We start from the raw sequence: 21,589 nt of genomic DNA, 5'->3' as shown, positions 1-21,589 counted from the left end.
TTAGCACCTAAGAACATGATCCAGTCATGCGTAAAGTCATGCATAACTTTACAAACGGCTTTAAGAAACACCTATCTGGTGTCCTGATGAAAGGAGATGAAAAAATATAAAGTAACATAAATCTATATGTTGCTAGTGTTATTTATTGATCCATATTTTTTTTTACAGGGACTGTTTCTACAAGCGGTCAGGTGATTGTCCGAGATGTGCCAGGCTCTCCCAGCGAGCATCCGCTGACCGGCCGGCCTCAAGCCCTTCAAGACCCATCAGTAAATGACCAAGATAGATGACCATAGATGACCATTCATGAGAACAGGTGATACGGGTGAAAGATCTCATTTGAATCATTATTCCTGGAAAAAAAATTAATTAAAATGAATATTTCTGATTTATTTTTTCATTTCATGTGGAAGCATTGTGATGTAGTGGTTCTGAATCTTACCTTCTAATCAGAGGGTCATGTTTTAATCTCGTAGTGGCACTACCAACGTGTAACTACGTGAATCTACATTTAACCACTCTCAAACCAAGGTTTTAAGTGGGTACCCAGTAAGATGCAAATTATGTCAATGTTGCTGGCTTAAGAAGCAGAGCGATTTGACTGCTTATTGCTGGAATACTCCCCAGGGAGCGGGGACTGTGCATACACTACATGTTGGTATGCCAGAGACTGGTGATAACCAGGGTAATAATATATCTGTACAAGTGTTTACATATTTTTTTTGTAAGTAATGAGCACTATGGAAGCCATTCATTATTTCTGGACTGCTTGTTTGGTGATTTTTTGTTTCCTTTTTTTGGGGGGGGGTGTCATATAAAAAAATCCATTCTCAAATATCCCCCTAAAGATCAGAAATGTGTCTCATGAAGGGTTAGGGTACAATCAGATAATCTGGCTTTGGCTCTGATAGAATTTTGTTTGCTGCAAGATATAAATATGATATGCAGTAACCCAAGGAATTATCCGTACACTATACAGTAATATCACTGTAAAAGGAGACAATGAAATGCTGGAAATCAAATATTCCCAGTCTGGCTTTTATGAAAATTATCATTGAAAAGTTTGAAAATATGTATTATTGCACTCAATGAAAATCATTCCTGCATGTCTTATCACAATTTGCAACTCGACAAAAAAGGCTAGACCTTTCCTATTCATAAGATATACAATTCTTTAGATTTTATGATAGCCAGGTTGGAAATTTATGTATTTCCAGCCTAGTTCATCTTTTCCTCATACACTGTTGCAAGTGTACAAATAATTCCTGTAGACACTATACAATTGAGATGAAATATATTCATGAAATGTTAGTAAAAATGAAATGTGTTGCCGGTATCAAGACAAGATATTTTGTCAAAAAAATAATTTTTTGTGTGCTAAATGCAGTACTTAAGACTCAAATTGGGAATGATAACAAGTCTTTGATAAATGGTAAATTCCTGGAAAAGTCAGAAGCTCTCTCATTGTCATGGGAGGCATAATGTTTATTACATTTTTCTTTTGCTCTTCTTCCAGTCATTTTTCTTGAAAGATGCATGAAAAGATCTAAGCTTAAAAATCTAAGACTAAGCCAGCATGAAGTGGGCTGCCTTTATATAATCAACATTTATTTATTTGTAATATATACTCAAGTTATATAAATAGTACTGCATATAGTCTATATTTTCATATGCAATTATTCAATGGCAGTTGTTACACATGGGTGTAGTTAATGAAATGATGATTATTATGAATTTACTATTAATCATCGCTCTCATCGATCAAATTAGTTATATTTGATTTATTATTTTGAGTGCAATATGATTTGAAATACACCATGAATAGCTGTTTTCGCAATATGCATGTGGCACTAGCAGGTAAGAGAGGGAATTTGTATTTGCGGAGGATCAGTGTTTGTCATTTTTTTACATTTCTATTGTCCAATGATGCTCAATGATGAGGATAAGTAATCGGCCAAGAATTTGAAGGTGTTAAGTTTGTAACGATATCTATGACTGAATACCTCTATTTAAAAAAAACACACACCCTGTTTCTCAGATGTCCTTGAACTTTCAGTTTTCCATAATCCCAGCCTAAACTTAGATCAAAGAATGTCAGCTTTTGTGTCTGCCAGGAGGAATATTTACATGGTCTAATGGGGTGTTACACGAAACATGCGATCGATTGCAAGTCCCAAATTTAATCATAAATCTTGCTATTAATCGCAATTGATAGCTGATCTGCCCCTTGCATTAAGGTGCCAAGTTAGAAATGGTTAATCACTTGTAATCATTGGTAAAGTTGCAGTATTGATTTGCCATTGATCGCAAATATTTTCTTGCAATGCCCCTTAAGTGTCTTGTTCTACCTCTATTGAAAAGAGTGTAAAAAATCCCCCAAAAATGTACCTCTGTTGAGACTTTCAAAAATCTTCTAAAAACTTTTCTATTTAACTCTTAGCTCTTTATGCGCCTTGAGCACTCTACAGAGTGGATTTTGCACTTTATAAGTCACATTAATATTTTTGTTATTCATTCATTCAGAATACTGATACGGGGTCAAAAGAAGTTGCATCTACAAGGATTTTCATCATTTGCATTTTTTTCTATTTGATAGGACCTCAAAAAGAAACTACTACTAGGTTTGATTTGTTCATTTTTTTTTAATCAAGTAATGAACGTCATTTACAGTATTATATTTGTTAATCTTTTGTCTTCCAGATTTGGTGCATAAAGCTGATTATTTATCAAAAAAGAATAACCGTATCAATGTATCGCTACACAAAACACACTGCTTTTTTTTTGTTCAATGACTTCAGGAACCAGTTAATCCATGTTGTTAATGAAAACTAGATATATCACTATTTAATGAATTTAAAGGGAAAGTCCACCCCTAAGAAAAGTTTATTTGCATTAAAAGAAAAGTCAAAGATGTATAATACTGGATATAATATTGCATTTTTGATAAGAACGTTATGACAGTTTTGCTTATTTTCCATGAGACCTGATGATGGCACAGTTTCATTACATTTCCTAGAATTTCTCTTTTCTTATTTTTTCCAGATTTGATAATAAGACTCCTCTTCTTAATTGAATTACATTAGGTAACACTAATGGCAATTCCATAGTACATGTTCAGGAAGGAGTCAAACTGTGTTTCACATTATAATGAGGCATTTCTTATTAGTGAATCTGTGACATCATCGACTCTCTCTGGCATATCATCCTGTTTGTTGTGCACATAACTTTTTTTTGTTGAAGTAAGCCAAATTTGAAATGTCATTTCTTTCTAATTTCAAATCTGATATTTGTGAAAATTTTCAGCATTGTGCTTGTTTGATTTCTCCCTTTTTATCCAAATCAAACATTTTGAGGTGGTCTTCCCCTTTAATGCATTACAGGTATTATTTGATTTTCCTGTCAAAATAATTTTACAGTCTTCTGCTGCAAATGTTTATTGAAAGTAAAGCACAAAATTATTCAGATTGGTCGAGTTCAATTGGATTTTCAATAATATTTATTTGGATATTTATTCTTGTTAATTTTTTGATATGAGAAGTTCTAGCATATATTAACAGAGTGAAAGTTGTAATGTAAGAAGCTTCCCTTTTCCCCGGATCATGTATATACCTATTGCTGGCCTCAAGAGATATGGATACTTTTGAAGGGGTTAGTTGAATACAGTTATTTTAAACAGATTGGAGAAAACGAACAGATATTTTTTGTTGTTGTATTTCTGCAAATGGTAATACTTTCAATTTAAAGGATAATGAAACCATTGGAACAAGATAGCTTGTGTGAAAACAGAAAAATCAAAGAAACAGATCAACAAAAGTTTGAGAAAAATCGGACAAATAATGAGAAAGTTATGAGCATTTGAATATTGCGATCACTAATGCTATGGAGATAGCAAATTGGCAATGCGACAAAGATGTGTGATGTCACTTGTGAACAACTCTACCCATTACTTTAGTATATATTTCACTTGAATTGCCTCTTTTATCACATCTATCCATAGATCATGCGTTCTTTCTACATGAGGGCATGTAATAAATATTTTTTAAGAATACATCATGGATAGAGAGTTTGTATCATCATAAGAAAAAGCAAAGAGACATTTTGAGGGTATTTTATAGTCCACCAAAGGGAAAGTTGTTCATCAGTGACATCACACATCCTTGTCACATTGCCAATGGGAGAATCTCCATAGCATTAGTGATTGCAATATTCAAATGCTCATAACTTTCTCATTATTTGTCCGATTTTTCTCAAACTTTCTTTATTCTTATTCTTTGATTTTTCTGTTTCTACAAAAGCCTATTTGTTCCAAAGGTTTCATTCCCCTTTAATCTAAATTACAGTGATTAGAAGAACAATGATGATTGTGTACATCTGTACATGAGTTTTTACCATTTGAGCAATTCTTGAAAATCATTTTTTTTTCCCTCATACATTAAAAGATAAGTTAATTTCATTTTGATATTTTTAAGAAATGATAGTAAAAGGGAGAAGCCTATGTACTACGAGTGGAATGATCTGTGAAGTGATGTGAGAGGTGAAGTCATCCATGGAAAAGGTATTATATATTGTGATTTTTTCATGCGGTGTGTATGATTAAAGGTAGAAATGGAGAATCTACTTTTGTTATACTGTTTGTAAATAAAATCAAATATTCAATTGAGGCAATCGTACCCATTATTCAGTTTGCTTTTTTTTACCTTTGCATTAACCAGTGAATGTTTTAAATGTAGGTATAGAGGAAAGAAAAGAAAAGAATACTTTTCCCTAAAAATTGCTGGAAATTCTTGAAACTTTAAGTCCCCCCTTTTTCTCACATTGTTTAAATACTTTCCTGAAATCCCTGTGAATCTTCACCAATAGTTTGTAGGTGGGCAATTCCATAAAATATCCAACCCCCTATAAGTGGGACCTTCATGAAATTTTCTGTATCTGATTTCTTGTTCTTTTGACATTCTGTAATGTTCTCAAAAGACCATGACTTAGTCAGTTTATGAAGTGAAGTAAAACTTGAGAAAAATGGAGGTCAGACATACAAAAAGGGTGATCATTTTATGGAATTGCCCAGGTACTATTACTAGTATGTTTGGGTTATGATGCTCTGAATGAAGTGGAATGACTAGGGTTTGTATCCACTTGGTCTGATAGCAGATGGTCTAATTTTCAGATCGTCTATAAACACCATCATGGCTTAACCCATTTTGGTCTACTATCAGTTTAGCCTAATAACTGTTCAGGCAAGCCGTCACTTGGTCCAATGCTTACTTGGTCGAACTGTCTTCTAGGCTAATGCCTAGTTGGTCTATTTTTTTTTTCAAATGAAAATTGGTGGTTCATATGATATGAAAGCTTAAAAGCGCCACCCAGATGCTCAGATAATCATCCTTGAAAAAGATGACAAGATCTTGGATCTCGTCATGTCTTGATCCTTTGGGAGTGAAGATATTAAGATGAAAAGATCTTGGATCTCGTCAAGTTAGATCCATGATCGTAGTCATCTGATCATCTCTCCCACAGGATGTAGACCTGGGGGCCGTTTCATAAGTTAAGAACGATTTAAAGAATGACTGGTGAACCTTACGCGCTAAATAATCACCAATGAACATTAAGGATGAATATCATTTACCATAAGAAAGGATCACCAGTCGTTCTTAAAGTCGCTCTTAACTTACGAACAGCTTTATGAAACACCCACCAGATGAGATCCAAGATCTTGTCATCTGGTCATCTTTTCCAAGGATTGTAGACATGACGAGATGATTATCTGAACATCTGGGTGGCACTTTTAAGCTTGGAAGGTTCTTGAGCAATTCATGTAATCATATAAACCAAGTGGTGATAATAGAACAAGTGGGTTTTACACAAAATGGGAATACCTAAAATAACAATTAGACCAAATCGTCGGCCTTATGCCAAAAGGGCCTTAACTGCTTTTGGCCATTCCGAGATAATGGCGTTTATAAAGGTTTTGGCCTCTCTAATAATCAAAAGTTTGTGGTCGTTTTTTTGCTTTTGAAGCCAATTTCGATAAACGTGTTAAGTTATTAAGTTTTACATGAAATGTGTTAAATTTATTATAAAATATTCAGAACCCCTAAAATCGGGTTAAGGCCCTTTTGGCATAAGGCCGACGAAATGGTCAATAGATTAGGATTGGACCATGTAGGATGAGACCATCAACATTTTTGTCCAACAAGTTGTCAGATCTGACATCTTTTCTTTATTTTGATTGGCTGAGAGTCACTGTTTCTATGGTAACTGTCGGAAAAAACGTCCGATAAGTCCTTTCATGAAACGCTCCCCAGGCTGGAAGTAGACGAAGTGGGTGTAGACCAAATGGCAATGTACTCTTGCTATGTTTATTCAGTAGAGTAAGAGAGCTGAACACAATATATAGTCACGTTACCCAGTGATAAGTTATACACATATCTATTTATTCAAAATCTTGATCAAACAAAACAATAACATTTGACCAAATGGTATCATGGAATATCTTAGATTAGGGAACAGGACTTGTCTTATATTAAATATACATTCATGAAATAACAATTGATTCATTTGATGAAAGCTTTTAGCAGTTCTATTTACATGACTCAATTTTATCTCCCCTAGCCCTGTCTCTCTCTCTTGTCCTCCCTTCCCTCCATGCTCATCCTCCCCATATTTCTCCCCTTCCTTTTCTTTTCCTTCTCTGTTTCACTTCTTTTGCTTCCCTTTCGTTCTCTTCCCCTTTTGATGTCCAGTCTCTCTTTCCCTTCTTTCACTTTACTTTCCTCTCGCTTCCCTTCCTTTCTCTGTTTTTCGCTGTCTTTTGCTCTCTTTCCCCCTTCTAATCTCTTCTTTACCTCCTCTTACTCTCCTTTCCCCTTAAAATATTTTCTTTTCATTCTGACTTTCCTCCCTTTTCCCTTCCTTTTTTTTTTGGGGGGGGAGGAGGCCCCTTCGGACCCATGGATTCACTCCTGCCTGTACTAACGTTCTATTGTCATGTATGTATATTGAATTGAAAATAAATTACAGCAGAGGACTATTCACCATAATTTCTTGCAGATCGCTAAGATCATTCATGAGTCACAAAAGTTTCCTTTTTTGGATGCCATGCAAGTTGGAACACTGAGAGATGCTAATTCTCTTAAATTATCAAACATTATCAATCATTGCCATTTAAAATAAGTTTTGTACCATATTCCTCATTCGTCACCTGGTGACATTTTTCTTTTTCTGTGGGTTAGGTTTTCTCGCCCCTGTCTTGTTTCTTGGTGTCCCACCTGAAGGCTTGGATGCTGCTGAACTCGTTCTACTCTTGCTCGTTGCCACTTTGTTCGGACTACTACCATGTCCTTTCTGCTCTGCATTTCTTGCCGGCTTCACTGGTGAGTGCGGTTTTGCACTTGTAGAAGGTTCATCGGCCTCGTCTGCATCGCCCATCACATGTTTATTTGGAAGTTTGGCGTTGTTGGCATACTTTGCGTAAATGCTTGGAGTTCGGTTTCCTTCAACAAGGTCCGAGGTTTCCTTAGGGGTCTGGTGCTTCTGGTCATCACTGCCCTCATCGGTGAGGAGCAGTGGCGTTCCACTTTCAGGAGTTCCAGGCTTTTCATCTTCACTGCTGGTCTTTATTTCATTTTCTCCTTCAGGACTCGGCAAACCAGGTATCTGCGAGGTGTGTTCAGTAGTGATGGCAAGAGTGGGATTGGTGTTTGATTGATTGTTATCTGTGACTTGCATTGATGCTGGAGGATTGTCGCACGGTATTACTTTGTTTGCCCACATTTCACTGGCAGCATCATTCTCAGCTTGAGACTCTGGCCCTTTAGTATTAAAGTGTTTTAATTCAAGATCCTGGCACGATCCATGTAGACTATTATGTGCATTGTTGGATGCATTTATTGTGTGATTTCTGGAATGTTCATCATCCATTTCCTTGCTTGAAACGTTCTCACCAGCTCTACTATCATTTGCTGGAGATACAAAGTTGTCACGTGTTGGATTTTTCCTTTTAGCAGTATTTGCTCTGACACTTCTGCTGTCCATGCTCTTTTGAAGCTCAGTAATATTTGACAATTCAGAATATAAGCTCACCGACTCGAAATCTGCAGAATAGCCATCGAGATCACCTTGACCTGACTTTGGTCTAACAGAAAGGAGGCCAATCGAGATATCTGTTCTTGGAGTCTCAATAATGGACCCATTCTCCTGTCTATCAGCAGGTAGACTTAGACCTGCTTCATTCATTGATAAGTCAGATGAAGGGATAGGACTCGGGTTTCGATGTACAACGACACTCGTGAGACCGACATTATTGCTATTACTAGGATGAAGTATTCCATTTGACGCGTTGCCTATGTCAACGACAGTCATTTCTGGAATATTTTTCTTATTTTCGTCTGATTTTTTCAAAGCCTTTTCCTTCCAAATAGAAGCCGCAGTTTTAACTGCCCTCCCATTGCCCGCTTTGTCTTCCGAGGTCATTTGTTGGACTGAAAGTCTTGGCCAACGATCTGCCGTTTCCAATGCTTTCAGGATGGATGATTTAGTCGGCTTCGCCGCTTTTTTCCCTACCCGGATTTCGTTGTCACTAGACAATTCCGCTTTCAAGGCCTCGAGCTGCAATTGACGTATCTCCTCCTCGTCCGAATCGTAAGACCTCGCGAAGATGTTGGCGTAGAGGCCTGTCTTGCCAGCATTGCCGTTTTCAGGGGTGTTCTGTCTGCTTGTATTGTCCTTGAGGCCCATGGATTCGGGCGATACCGCAACCTGGGACTGCTTCTCGCAGCACCATTCTTTGCGGTCACGACTGAATACATAGTATTTGAAGAAATAGCTGATACCGATGCTGAAGAGGAACAGAGCGATGAGGAAGAAGGCAGTAGAAGCGACTTTAGGCAGACCTTCTGGGGTGTGGGATAACATGTCACCGGCCTCATTTTGGGGAAGGACGGGAGGTGTAGTAGATGTTGTCTCTGAAACATAAATCATGGAAAGATTGGGTAGGATATAGAAAACTGTAAATAAAAGTCATTTGTCGACTTGACACAAATGACAGATTTCGTTTTAGATATTTACACTATCGGTTTAAGAGTGATTACATGTAATAGTTTACCCAACATTCTCTGTTAAAAAAACACAACTACCTGTATAAAACTTCTGCTAACGTACAAGATCCTAGGGACAATTTTTGATCAACAAAAGAGAGAGAACAAGAGCGTGCGGCCAGATAATTCTTTTTCAGCGTTGTAATGAAAAAATTCCTTCGCGATGAGCTCAGTCACTTCACGACCTGGCTTTCATATTTTTTTTTAAGTTTATACATACTTACCCCAGGGGTGGAAATATCAGCGTACGGCCATAGTTGTGATATTTAAAAGCTCAATAAGTACATTAAAGTGATTTATTTTGCCTCAAAAAGTCATGTGTAACATCCTATAAGATCATGCACAAGAATAAGTTCAACTATATAGCCTGATATGATTAGAATGTTTTCTGTTTTATAATCTGAGAGATGAAACGAAAACTCATTTAATATTTTTTAAAGAAAGAAATCAAGACAAACTTACCAGCTCCGACAAAAGAAGCATTTGCAAGCAAAGTGATGATGATGATGATAGCAAGCACAGTTCTTGTCAGCAGGTGATTCCTGCCGGGATTCCCGACACTGGGAAACACCAAGACCAGTGACGGTTTGTCCCTCAGTGGTTTCAGACGCGCAATGGTAGCACTGAGAGGGATCGACATGATAAGAGATGCATCGTCTGGCCTCGTTTCTGGTCAACATCGAAGTCAACGTCGTCATCGACTTCGCGATCATCAATCGTCGATGTGATGAGATATATGTGGGACTGTCTCCATCGATTTGGATGTCGTTGGCTCCATCAGTATGATGCCATTGGTGTATCAGTTGTGACCATTGATTATGAACCTGCCAGTCGATCAGTCCTCAAGGAGCCTAAACAAAAAGACAAAAACAAATGACGTTTGAAAAGAAAGACTTGGATTTTGAATAACATATTTTACATAAAGTTAAGTTATTTGAGATTATTATACAATAAAATAAAATCCAAATACAAAAAAAAACATGTCACCATCCTCCAGGACTCGAAATTCTAGGCCAACTCAATAGCTTCGCTGCAACTTCTATGTCGGTATAGGTTGATAAGGTTAACTGTCATTTAATGATAATAATAATAGATGCTTATATAGCGCATAATATTCTACAGAATCTCATTTGAACCGAAGGGGGTCGAAACATAAGTAAAAATACATTTAGACAATGTTCAATGTGACATTTTCATAAAGGTCATGATAAAATGCTACTTTAAGTTGACTATTCTTGACTCGCAATCAAAGTGGAAATAACATAAACCTTTGTTGTCTCTTTGCAGAACGTTTTTTCCTAAGCGTGTAAATATTGAATTATGAGATTCGATCAGTGTCAGGACATATCAATTTTTTAACAGACAATCTTTGGAAGGGGCGACTTCATTGTACTAGGAGACAAGATGACTTGAATAGGACCTCATCCTTACCCTAGTGAACAAAATCTCTCTGTTTTATACGCTTGTTTCTTCTTTCTCCCTTTTCTCCATTTTTCTTATCTTTTCCTCCTTTTTTCTTATACTCATATGCATAGGTGCAGTCACAGATGAATAGCATAAACGCCATTCACAAAAGAAGTAATGAATATCAAAGCAATTTTAGACACCTATATTTGTGAATCCGATTGGAGTAATGTTCCCTGCACTCAAATGGTGATTTTATGTTTAATTTAGCAAATAAAGAAATAAGAAAAATCCGACAGCTATTTTAGATATGAACACGTATAGGCCTAAGTTTGATGTAAACCGTATCTAAGGACGCCGTTTTCACAAGTTGTCAATCCGATTTTCTTCAACGGTACATTCACATTCGTTATTCATCCAAAGTTTACTTTGCATTGAGGCCAGTAAGTTTATTTGAAGAACATCCTTTTTTCAAGATTTACAAGTGCCCCTGTCATTTGGGCTTTGAGGTGAACAATGAAAACACATTTACTACTTAGATCCCTTTTGTAAACGTGACAGGTACATGGATGGAATAAAAAGGTGAAACAGCTTTTCAACACCTGTATACAAACATTATTGCGCCGCGGCGGTGTGTTGAGGGAGGCGTTATTACAAAAAAGTAGTTCACTTGGATCATCTTGATTCTTGAGGCCATCTACAACCGCCATTAATATACAAAGGGTGATTGTACATTATTATTGAAAAGTATAAGAAACAAAGTGATCTATATGGAGGCCTACACAACAAAATGATGCTCTTCCTATCACCTTAATCATAATTTTGATCCATGCACCCAACATTAGGGAAGAAAGGGAAGATGCAAATGACTCGGGTCCAAAAATCAATTAGAATACGCTGGGAAGGATAATTTTCTTGACCCACCGTCTTTACAAAATTAACCTCTAATATTTTCCTTCTCCGTTTGGGGTCATTTATTTGCACACATGCAAGCTATAAATGAAGCTTGAAATGCAGTTAAAAGTGTCCCCATTTATATCAAAGTATAATCAAAATATACAAGAAAGAAATGGGACGTACGGATAGCCTGATATACATAAAAACATGTACATCATTAAATTCTAAAATACTCCCCTTAACAGAAGCCTTCATTTGCACCTACCCCCCTCCCCCAGTTTAAAAAAACAGAAAAACTTGTCTAATGGTGAACCAAGGACACAGATTAGAATTGTTTGTTTTCACACTCTATCGCCATGCTTAACAATCCTTCAGTAAAAAGGGCACCTTTTTCGATTGCACTCTAACGACTTCAATCCAAACACAACCATCGCTTGTTGCGGAAAGCAAGTCATTCGTTTGCATCGATTTTTGTTCTTGTATAGAGAAAAAATAAATCATCGACACAACATAGCAGGTGCTTTTTACCCTTATCAACCCTGTACGTTACCAAGACTACTGAAGTACGCTGACTATTGATTTGGGGTCAAAACTATAAAAATAAAAAAAAATAAATGAGAAGAAAAATGTATTTAAAAAAGAATTATTCAATCAATATTAATATTAATTATTTTTGGTATGTGGGCGTTTTATCGTTACCTCATCAAGCTGTATGTGCCCCCAGTTCCTGCATGTCTGCACAATTGTCAAATGGTGAAACTTGGAAACGTTTTCTTTTCACGAAATATGAAATGCAGTGTGTTATACTAAATTTAGCATCAACTTAGTGGCTTGTCTGGCATACCCTGTTAGAGGGGCAGGCAATAATGGCAGTAGCATGTGTAGCGTTATTTTTTTTAAACTGGGATGTGGTTTGTGATATGAATCCCTTGGCTTTTCAGATTTATACACTCTAAAAACACTGAGCAAAAATGTTCCCAATATTGGATAGAAATAGAATATGCATGTTTGCTGGGTGATTTTTATCCCCCAAGTTGGGAAAAATGCATGTTTTAAGGGTAGATTTTAAAGCAACATAGCGTAAAATTTGCAAAATATTTATCATCTTTTTATCCGACAAACATGCGTGTTCCCATAGTATGTGGTAAGTGTGTGATACAATTTGAATACATGGAGAGAAAAGGTGACTGTACTATTACTCTCCGAAATAGACATGATAGAAGTAAGCTTTTTACGTGCGAGTGAACATCACAATCCGCGAGCAAAAAGAATGACACTTTAACTGTCAAAACTCAGCATTTTAACCTATGATATTACCTTATAGAATTTGGTAAAAACCGAATAACAGTGAGGGGTAATGTGATGTAGATCTCCTTTCATACGAGGGAGCGTAGAGACCGAGCAAGAAAATTTGATCATTTTATAATCTGACACTGCGTTTCAAACCAATAACACAGTATATTAGTTGTTAACAAAACCTGACCCTGATAGATATAAATCAACAAACAAACAAATCCGATTAGAGTCATGATTTGAGCTTAAAACTTTCGATCTTTAATTTCAGATCATCTTCTGGTTGAACGGATTCTGTTTTATATATAAATCAATAGAGTAACAACATTAGGAGGATGTTATATAGAACAAGTACGTGTTATTAAAATTGCGTAATCTCACCACCAGATTACGTTTCCCTAACAAAGCTAAGGAATAGTAATAAACAATCTATTTAAAGAGAAAAAATCTAATTAATGACAAAATAAAGCATAGATATCGTAATAATAAGCCTTAAGAAAACGAGAAGTTAAATAGCAACAATATACAAATTAATGCAATTGATTCGGGATATTTAAATGAGGAAACTTAGAAAATATATGGACCTAGGTCATTAAACTTGGACATAAGGTTAATCAAGTATCACTGAACATCCTGCATGAGTTTCACATCACATGACCAAGGTCAAAGGTCATTTAGGGTCAATGAACTTTGGCCGGATTGGGGATATCTGTTGAATTCCCATCATAACTTTGAAAGTTTATGGATCTGATTCATGAAACTTGGACATAATAGTAATCAAGCATCACTGAAAATTTTGTGCAAGTTTCAGGTCTCATGATTAAGGTCAAAGGTCATTTAGGGTCAATGAACTTTGGCCGAATCGGAGTATCTGTTGAATTACCATCATAACTTTGAAAGTTTATTGGTCTAGTTCATTAAACTTGGACATTAGAGTAATCAAGTATCACTGAACATCCTGTGCGCATTTCAAGTCACATGACCAAGGTCAAAGGTCAATGAACTTTGGCCGAATTGGGTGTATCTGTTGAATTACCATCATAACTTTGAAAGTTTATGGATCTGATTCATGAAACTTGGACATAATAGTAATCAAGCATCACTGAAAATTTTGTGCAAGTTTCAGGTCTCATGATTAAGGTCAAAGGTCATTTAGGGTCAATGAACTTTGGCCGAATTGGAGTATCTGTTGAATTACCATCATAACTTTGAATGTTTATTGGTCTAGTTCATTAAACTTGGACATTAGAGTAATCAAGTATCACTGAACATCCTGTGCGCATTTCAGGTCACATGACCAAGGTCAAAGGTCAATGAACTTTGGCCGAATTGGGTGTATCTATTGAATTACCATCATAACTTTGAAAGTTTATGGATCTGATTCATGAAATTTGTACATAAGAGTAATCAAGTATCACTGAACATCCTGTTCGAGTTTCAGGTCACATGATCAAGGTCAAAGGTCATGTAAGGTCAATGAACTTTGGCAATGTTGGGTTTTTTTGTTAAATAACCATCATATCTCTGTAAGTTTGTTGGTCTAGTTCATAAAAAGTGGACATAAGAGTAACCATGTATCACTGAACATCTTGTGCGAGTTCGAGTAGTATTCAAAGTCAGCACTGCTGCTATATTGAACCGCGTGATGCAGGTGAGACGGCCAGAGGCATTCCACTTGTTAAAGATATTGACCCGATGACAGTCTCTATATATGACTGATTATATCGTCACGGTAAGTTATGAATAGTGACCCTCATCACTTTTATGAATAGTGACCCTCTTCCGTTATTTACGAACCGTCAGGTTACACATAATGACTCTCAGCGTGTCCTACTGAGAATCGGAATACCCTGAAAAAAATCCTTACTGGACCAAAAAAAAAGCCATGATACATTCATATCTCATCCAGATTTATGATATTCACCCGTCATGATCCGGTAAAAACTGATGCGATCATTTTATGATAATTAGAACAAGATCAGTGGTATTTTCAATGTTGCTTTCGTCCAATTTCCTTTCAAGAGAGTCAGGTTGATATATATCGGATCGGATAAATGAATAGATAGGTAGATAGATAGACAGATAGATATATAGAGGTAGGTGGATAGATAGAGAGGAGAGACAGACAGAGAGATTTAGTGCAAGTAGAATTACGAGATAGATAGATGGATTATAAAAAATACACACGAAAAAGGCCAAGGGTTATGTGCATAGAGGCGATTGAAAAGGAATTTTGGTATAAAGGGGATAAGGATTAGGGTGAATAAGAAAGATTTGAAGGAGAACATGGGCCTACAAAAGAAGTAGGGGAAGGCGGGGTAAGTTGTGACAGTTTTTGCTTTTTGCATGTTAGAATTGATATGATTAATAATCTTGTCGAAATAAGTACCTTGCCTTGAAATTTAATTCTTCTGAAATATTTTCCACCTATAAATAACTTTCTATCCCCACACTTAAAGTCATCGTGACCTTTGAAAAAAACGATGTCAAATGGCTCAACTTGCCCCATATATGGGGTAAGTTTGAGCCCCCTTCTGGGGTAAGTTGAGCCACAAAAACTATGTACAAAATGTATGGGGGGAACCAGCATGTCAATTTTTTGTTTAAAGTCTTTTCACTTGCTAATTCTCTATAAATACTAACATCCTGTAAAAGGAAAAGAGCAGTCATGTAAATTTGCTCCTTTCAGCCTGCATTTCAATCGATTTTTATGGTTTGTTTGTTTTTTAAGATACATTACCATAGGAATTACCATGGCTCAACATGCCCCATGCTGTTTGGCTCAACTTACCCCAGTCTGTACTTAGTGCGATAATTTTGTATCCACACATTTATTATGCATCCATCATATAAAAGACTATGACAAGAATGAAGATCCATACCTGGACTAATAATGTTGTTATCATGTCTTTATTATATTTAAAGACGTGTGTGTTTATAAAGCACTTATCTATTTCACACTCTTTTTTACTTTTTTGGCTGAAATTCATATTTTTCCCTCTAAAAATCTACTTTTTGTTTCAAAGTTGGAAACAATGTGGTGGGGTTAGGGGTTATGCTACGGGTCATCAATACATGACACCACCACAATGTCTGACTCATTCATTATTGGCCTGGGGCTGGTGGCTCAACTTGCCCCTATGCTCAACTTACCCCGCCTTCCCCTACATGTATTCTCTAAGACAGTGCAGGCCTATTATGTGCAAAAACTATGCTCTTATCCCCTGGATACGGCCCTTGGGAATGAGGATTATAATTATCCTCTATCGTTCAGAAAGTGTTGGTTGGTTTGCGATAGAAAAAAAAATTCAATGCGATATTCCAATTACACTACACTAAGTAAATCAATCATTCTTTATTTCCTGAAAAAAATGCCTTTAGCAATTTCATAATTATGCTAAGCACGATCAAGGAAACATACTTTAAAGAGCAGTAGTTTGGAATCCGTCCATTCACTATATCAACGGGTCGTTCGTAAGGAAGACTTAATACAACTGTCAGTATTATGGCTGCCTATATACAATTATTCTTAAATGGGAAGTCTAAAATATCTGACTATTTAATCGAATTCGAAATAAGAAAGTTATCAATGATTATAGACATTTCAAAATTATGCATATAAAAGCTCTGGAAATTATTATTCATAACAATACAGGTGATGATCACTCACGAACAGATGGAGGCTTGGGGAGCTGTTGCCCCCCCCCCTCCCCCCCCCAAAAAAAAAAGTTCTAGGACAGTTAAAAAAAAGAAGATGGAAATGAAAAGGAAAATGGTAGGGGAAGGCGGGGTAAGTTGAGCATAGGGGCAAGTTGAGCCACCAGACCCAGGCCAATAATGAATGAGTCAGACATTGTGGTGGTGTGATGTATTGATGACCCATAGCATAACCCCTAACCCCACCACATTGTTTTCAACTTTGAAACAAAAAGTAGTTTTTTAGAGGGAAAAATATGAATTTCAGCCAAAAAAGTAAAAAAGAGTGTGAAATAGATAAGTGCTTTATAAACACACACGTCTTTAAATATAATAAAGACATGATAACAACATTATTAGTCCAGGTATGCATGGATCTTCATTCTTGTCATAGTCTTTTATATGATGGATGCATAATAAATGTTTGGATACAAAATTATCGCACTAAGTTCGGACTGGGGTAAGTTGAGCCAAACAGCATGGGGCAAGTTGAGCCATGGTAATTCCTATGGTAATGTATCTTAAAAAACAAACAAACAAACCATAAAAATCGATTGAAATGCTGGCTGAAAGGAGCAAATTTACATGACTGCTCTTTTCCTTTTAAAGGATGTTAGTATTTATAGAGAATTAGCAAGTGAAAAGACTTTAAACAAAAAATTGACATGCTGGTTCTCCCCTCATACATTTTGTACATAGTTTTGTGGCTCAACTTACCCCAGAAGGTGGCTCAAACTTACCCCATATATGGGGCAAGTTGAGCCATTTGACATCGTTTTTTTCAAAGGTCACGATGACTTTCAGTGTGGGGATAGAAAGTTATATATAGGTGGAAAATATTTCAGAAGAATTAAATTTCAAGGCAAGGTACTTATTTCGACAAGATTATTAATCATATCAATTCTAACATGCAAAAAACAAAAACTGTCACAACTTACCCCGCCTTCCCCTAAAATATGATATAATTTACTGGATATTATGTTAAAGTCTGTCATAAAAATTGATTTTAATTTCAAAATGATCTCCTGTTCGGGCGCTCTAGACTAAACTGTCACCATTTCTTTGCATGTCATTGAATGAAATATGAAATGTAAATATTTTTTCTTATCATATCATGAAAGAAAGTAGTATTTCTCCCCATGTGAAATTGACATTGCTGTAAACTGCGGTGATTCAATCAAAAGGGTCCTAACTGTCAAAATTACAAAACTTGTATATTATGATGTTATATATAGAGAAAAGAATGGGGAAAATGTAACGTAATCGTAATCGGCTCACTCATAAACATTATTGTCATCTATAACTGTTTTATGGAAAAGGGCGAGAATTTGATGTCATATGTAGGCGTAACATTCCTGTTTTACATCCGATTTTGATGAAAAGTTCAGCATAATGTTTGTCTGAATGTTACCTTTTATTAAAATCAAAATTTTCTAGGGGATTGGACACCTCCTTCATTTTAATATGAAATAAGCAAAGCAAACCGCGAAACCAAGCATAATGTGGTCGAAATGTGAAAAATATGCTGTTATTTTAAAAAATATGATGTTAGGTTGAAAAAAATGCAATCGAAAGATTTAAAGCAAATAATACCTATAATTAATTTCAATAAAATAATGTAAAGTTATTTCAGAACCTTATAAAGTCCTACTCACGTCCAACATCCAAGAATAATATTGTGCATTTTCTTTTATGATAATTGGAAATGGCATATATAATGAATGCTCAATTAGGTATTTTGAAAGGACAAGTCCACCCCAACAAAAGCTTATTTGAATAGAAAGAGAAATTTCAAACAAGCATAACACTGAAAATTTCATCAAAATCGGATGTAAAATAAGAAAGTTATAATATTTTAATGTTTCGATTAATTTTACAAAACAGTATAATATTGCACATCCTGTTCGGTATGCAAATGAGGGGACCGATGACATCACCCACTCACTATTTTTGTATTTTATTATATGAAATATGAAATATTTTATTTTCTCGTCATTGTCATGTGAAACGAAGTTTCATTCCTCCCTGAACACGTGGAATTCCATTATTCTAATATTTTGTGGTTCGGGCAGGGAGGTCGTAATTGTCAAATTTGTAAAAATTGAAATATTGTATAATTAAAATAATAATAAAAAAACAAAGGAATAGTGAGTGAGTGACATCATCGACTCTCTCATTTTCATATCACTGAGTTAGGCAAAAAACTGTTTTGTGAAAAATAAGCGAAACTTTAAAATGTCATAATTTTCTTATTTTACATCCGATTTTGATGAAGTTTTTAGCGTTCTTTATGTTTGATTTTTTTTCTATTTGTTTTCTTGGATGGACTTGACCTTTAATACAGCAATGATCATATTTTTTTAAAACTGTAATTTGAGTATTGTAATTTGTCAACATTGATAAGTGATTGCTTTAACAAACTTCAGCCCTCGGATTTCATAAATCCCATCACGCCTCCTGACCATGCACACAATGTTACCAAGATTACATTTTTTATCAAGTGTTCTATTAACATGATAAACATAGCTACAAAATCACTGTCATCCAAAATTTGAGTATGTTCTTTGCAACTAGCAGTACTTTGAAATAATATGCATTAGTTTACTGCAATCATAAACTTTGCACGTTGTAATGATTACAAAAGTACAAATCGTTATGGATTAAATGTTATACGAACATGCCAAATACATTTTCAAATGCCAAAAATGAAAGGTTGTACAAGTACATGAATATCATACTATAGTAAAAATAGATTTTTTTTCTGATGAAGGTGTTGTAGTTTTCTGCCATGCACGCAGACCGGTTTCACGATCAATGGTCACTCGTTGTGTTAAAAACCACATCTTGGATTAACCAAGGTCATCTTAGCCATGACCATGGGCAAGAATAGTCTAGACATGGATTATTGTTAGATCAGAATCATGACGATGTGTCTGAATTTTGTTGATTTGATGTGAAACAAAGGTGATGTAATTGCTGTCAGACTGCTTGCAAATTATTGAAAGATATAGAATCTCCTGAAATGGGAGGGAATGCTGAAGACTATCTTCATTAACGTTATACTGTTATTATTATCATATTACTGCGGTAATGATGATGATAATTATGATTTTTATCAATATTATCATTTTTATTATTATCATCATAATCATCATTATTATCTAGTCTATAACAGTGAAGGACATATTTTGATCATAATGTTATTTACATATTTATACACTAATCCAGGAAAAGTATTAATCCTCTATAATGTATAAAATATTATGTACACATATTAGAAAATATAGGCATAGCACGTACAATGTTTAACATCATGATTACATATTATTGAATACAGACATTATAGCTGAATATGATAGTCGTTAATCATTATAGGCCTAAACATCTAGAGTTTCATTTCATTTACCAATGAATTTATTACTGTTGATGTCACATGAATTATGAACAAGCCGAAATTATATAGGACTTCGTTGATAGACCATTATCTGACACGTTTTTCGTTTGCAGTGAGGCAGTTGGCTGGATAAAAATCGGCTATAATGAAGTACTGGAGAATAAACTGTCGGTACTTTTTTAAAAATAAGAAGGAACTGTACTTACCACTTCCCCAAAATTACACGATTATTTTTTCCAAAGTTTTTCCAAGTAAAACCGTCTGATCTTGAACACACTACAACAATATCCTCTGTTATACCTGCACCGAACCACAAACACTTTACCAACTTCGATCCCCTTTTTTATGACAATGCATACATCGGGCATCCTATTGTAATCGGATCAAAGAGTACAACGGACAGACAAATAATTTTGGTGATGTCCCTTCTACCATTAAGGTCCAGGCCCAACGCCTAGCCCTCGTTGTCATGGACCGTTTTTGTATAGTCCAGTGATTTTCGATCAATCAATTTTTGGAGTGCTGTGTAAGGAGAAAGTTCCCTCGCCCTGTGCTCACGCTAAACATCCACACTCGCCCACACTTAACTAAATCATTTGCACTTCTCAGTCACGTGTTCTTCCATCCACCTTTTCTCTCTTAAATCGGAAATGAATTCTTATCTAAAACATGTATTGGGGAAAAGAAACTGCAGAAGGTCACGTTTAGGGACGCATGGCGCCACAAGGCGTTTATCAATTCATTTTCATTTTCTCATGAATCGCTCAAGATTCGCCCGTGTTGAAAGCCGCGGTCCATGGCTTTCTTTTCACACTTTTGTGGACGCCGTTTGCTCGTATCGATCTCCTGTTGATTTTCATATTATTCAGCAGGAATACAAAGAGGTACATTGTGCCTGAATTCCTTGTTTCACATTGATCGGAGAGACAAATGGTATAATAATGAGAAGAATAAGTGTTTCTTGGGCTTTCTTTGCAGTAGGCCTATTCAGAAGCCGAAAGTTGTTGACTCCATGTGGGACTACAACTTTTTTTTCTGTGGACAGAGAACAAAATGTGACCTATACACTGTTTAAAATAATTTAAGCAACGCTGTTAACTATGTCAATCGCATAGGAGTTGTTTAAACAAGTGTTTAAAATCTGTTCAAAAAGTTGAAATTAAAATAATTAATTATCACTAATTTAAGCATGGTTGTTTACGGTTTTAAACAATAATGTTTAAACAGCTACTGTGCGATTCACATATAGTAAAAAGCATTAAATCATTTTTAACAGTGTACAAGTTATATAGGGGTTACAGAGAAAATAATTGAAACTTTGGTAGAAAGGGAAAACAGAACTTCCTCTCTTGGAAAGGGCATTATCTTAAAACGACAAAAATAACAAAATCTAGATCTACCCTGTTCTAAATGGCAGAACGCGAAAGTGTTCAAATTTCATGAAACATTTAGCATGTGAGATTAAAAAAAGACCCTTAGTATGTCAAAATTAGAGGGGAATTGTGAGCAATTTTAACCTTGAGATTATATTTCTGCCCGAAGTACGTGTGGTGTTTCGTGGTTTTAAGTTGAAAAAACTTTTTTGAAGGGGACTTCTGATTATTGAACATAAATACATGGAATTTTTGGGAAAAACAAATTCCAAATCGTAAAAGTTGTTTTGTGGTTTATCACGGTGCTAATTCAAATCGACATTACTTGTAATGTGTTAAAAAGGTATAGAAAATTCTTCCTCTTGAAATGATTTTATTCAATTGTTGAAGAGAATTCGATTGTCGAAAAATTCCCTCACGCGAGAACACTTTAAATCGCT

The 21,589-nt window shown here is 35.6% G+C and overlaps 2 protein-coding genes across 2 annotated transcripts in view; one reads left to right on the top strand and one right to left on the bottom strand.

The window, feature by feature from the left end:
* The window catches only part of LOC121407825 (differentially expressed in FDCP 8 homolog), a 28,932-nt gene extending 27,810 nt beyond the window's left edge, over nt 1-1,122 (top strand). Inside the window, exon 13 of the mRNA XM_041599056.1 lies at nt 169-1,122. Within this exon, the coding sequence (XP_041454990.1) occupies nt 169-277 (109 nt within the window). The 3' untranslated portion in view covers nt 278-1,122. The remainder of the gene's footprint in view (nt 1-168) is intronic.
* A 5,407-nt stretch (nt 1,123-6,529) lies between these two features.
* Nucleotides 6,530-20,379, bottom strand: LOC121407824. Its single transcript, XM_041599055.1, has 3 exons — nt 19,983-20,379; nt 9,555-9,943; nt 6,530-8,960 (listed from the first exon to the last, which is right to left on the bottom strand). The coding sequence occupies exons 2-3, from the start codon at nt 9,730-9,732 to the stop codon at nt 7,195-7,197; spliced, it is 1,944 nt and encodes a 647-aa protein (XP_041454989.1). The 5' UTR covers nt 9,733-9,943; nt 19,983-20,379; the 3' UTR covers nt 6,530-7,194.
* Between the last annotated feature and the right edge of the window lie 1,210 nt (nt 20,380-21,589).

This window comes from Lytechinus variegatus, chromosome 2 (assembly GCF_018143015.1).
Source record: "Lytechinus variegatus isolate NC3 chromosome 2, Lvar_3.0, whole genome shotgun sequence".
NCBI lineage: Eukaryota > Metazoa > Echinodermata > Echinoidea > Temnopleuroida > Toxopneustidae > Lytechinus > Lytechinus variegatus.
This window is presented reverse-complemented; position numbering and strand designations above follow the sequence as displayed.

Excerpts from the sequence above, each read along its gene's own strand:
- LOC121407824 (XM_041599055.1), bottom strand. The coding sequence starts at position 9,732 with ATGTCGATCCCTCTCAGTGCTACCATTGCGCGTCTGAAACCACTGAGG. Across the intron at positions 8,961-9,554 it reads TGCTTCTTTTGTCGGAGCTG|AGACAACATCTACTACACCT; the intron begins GTAAGTTTGTCT and ends TTTATGTTTCAG.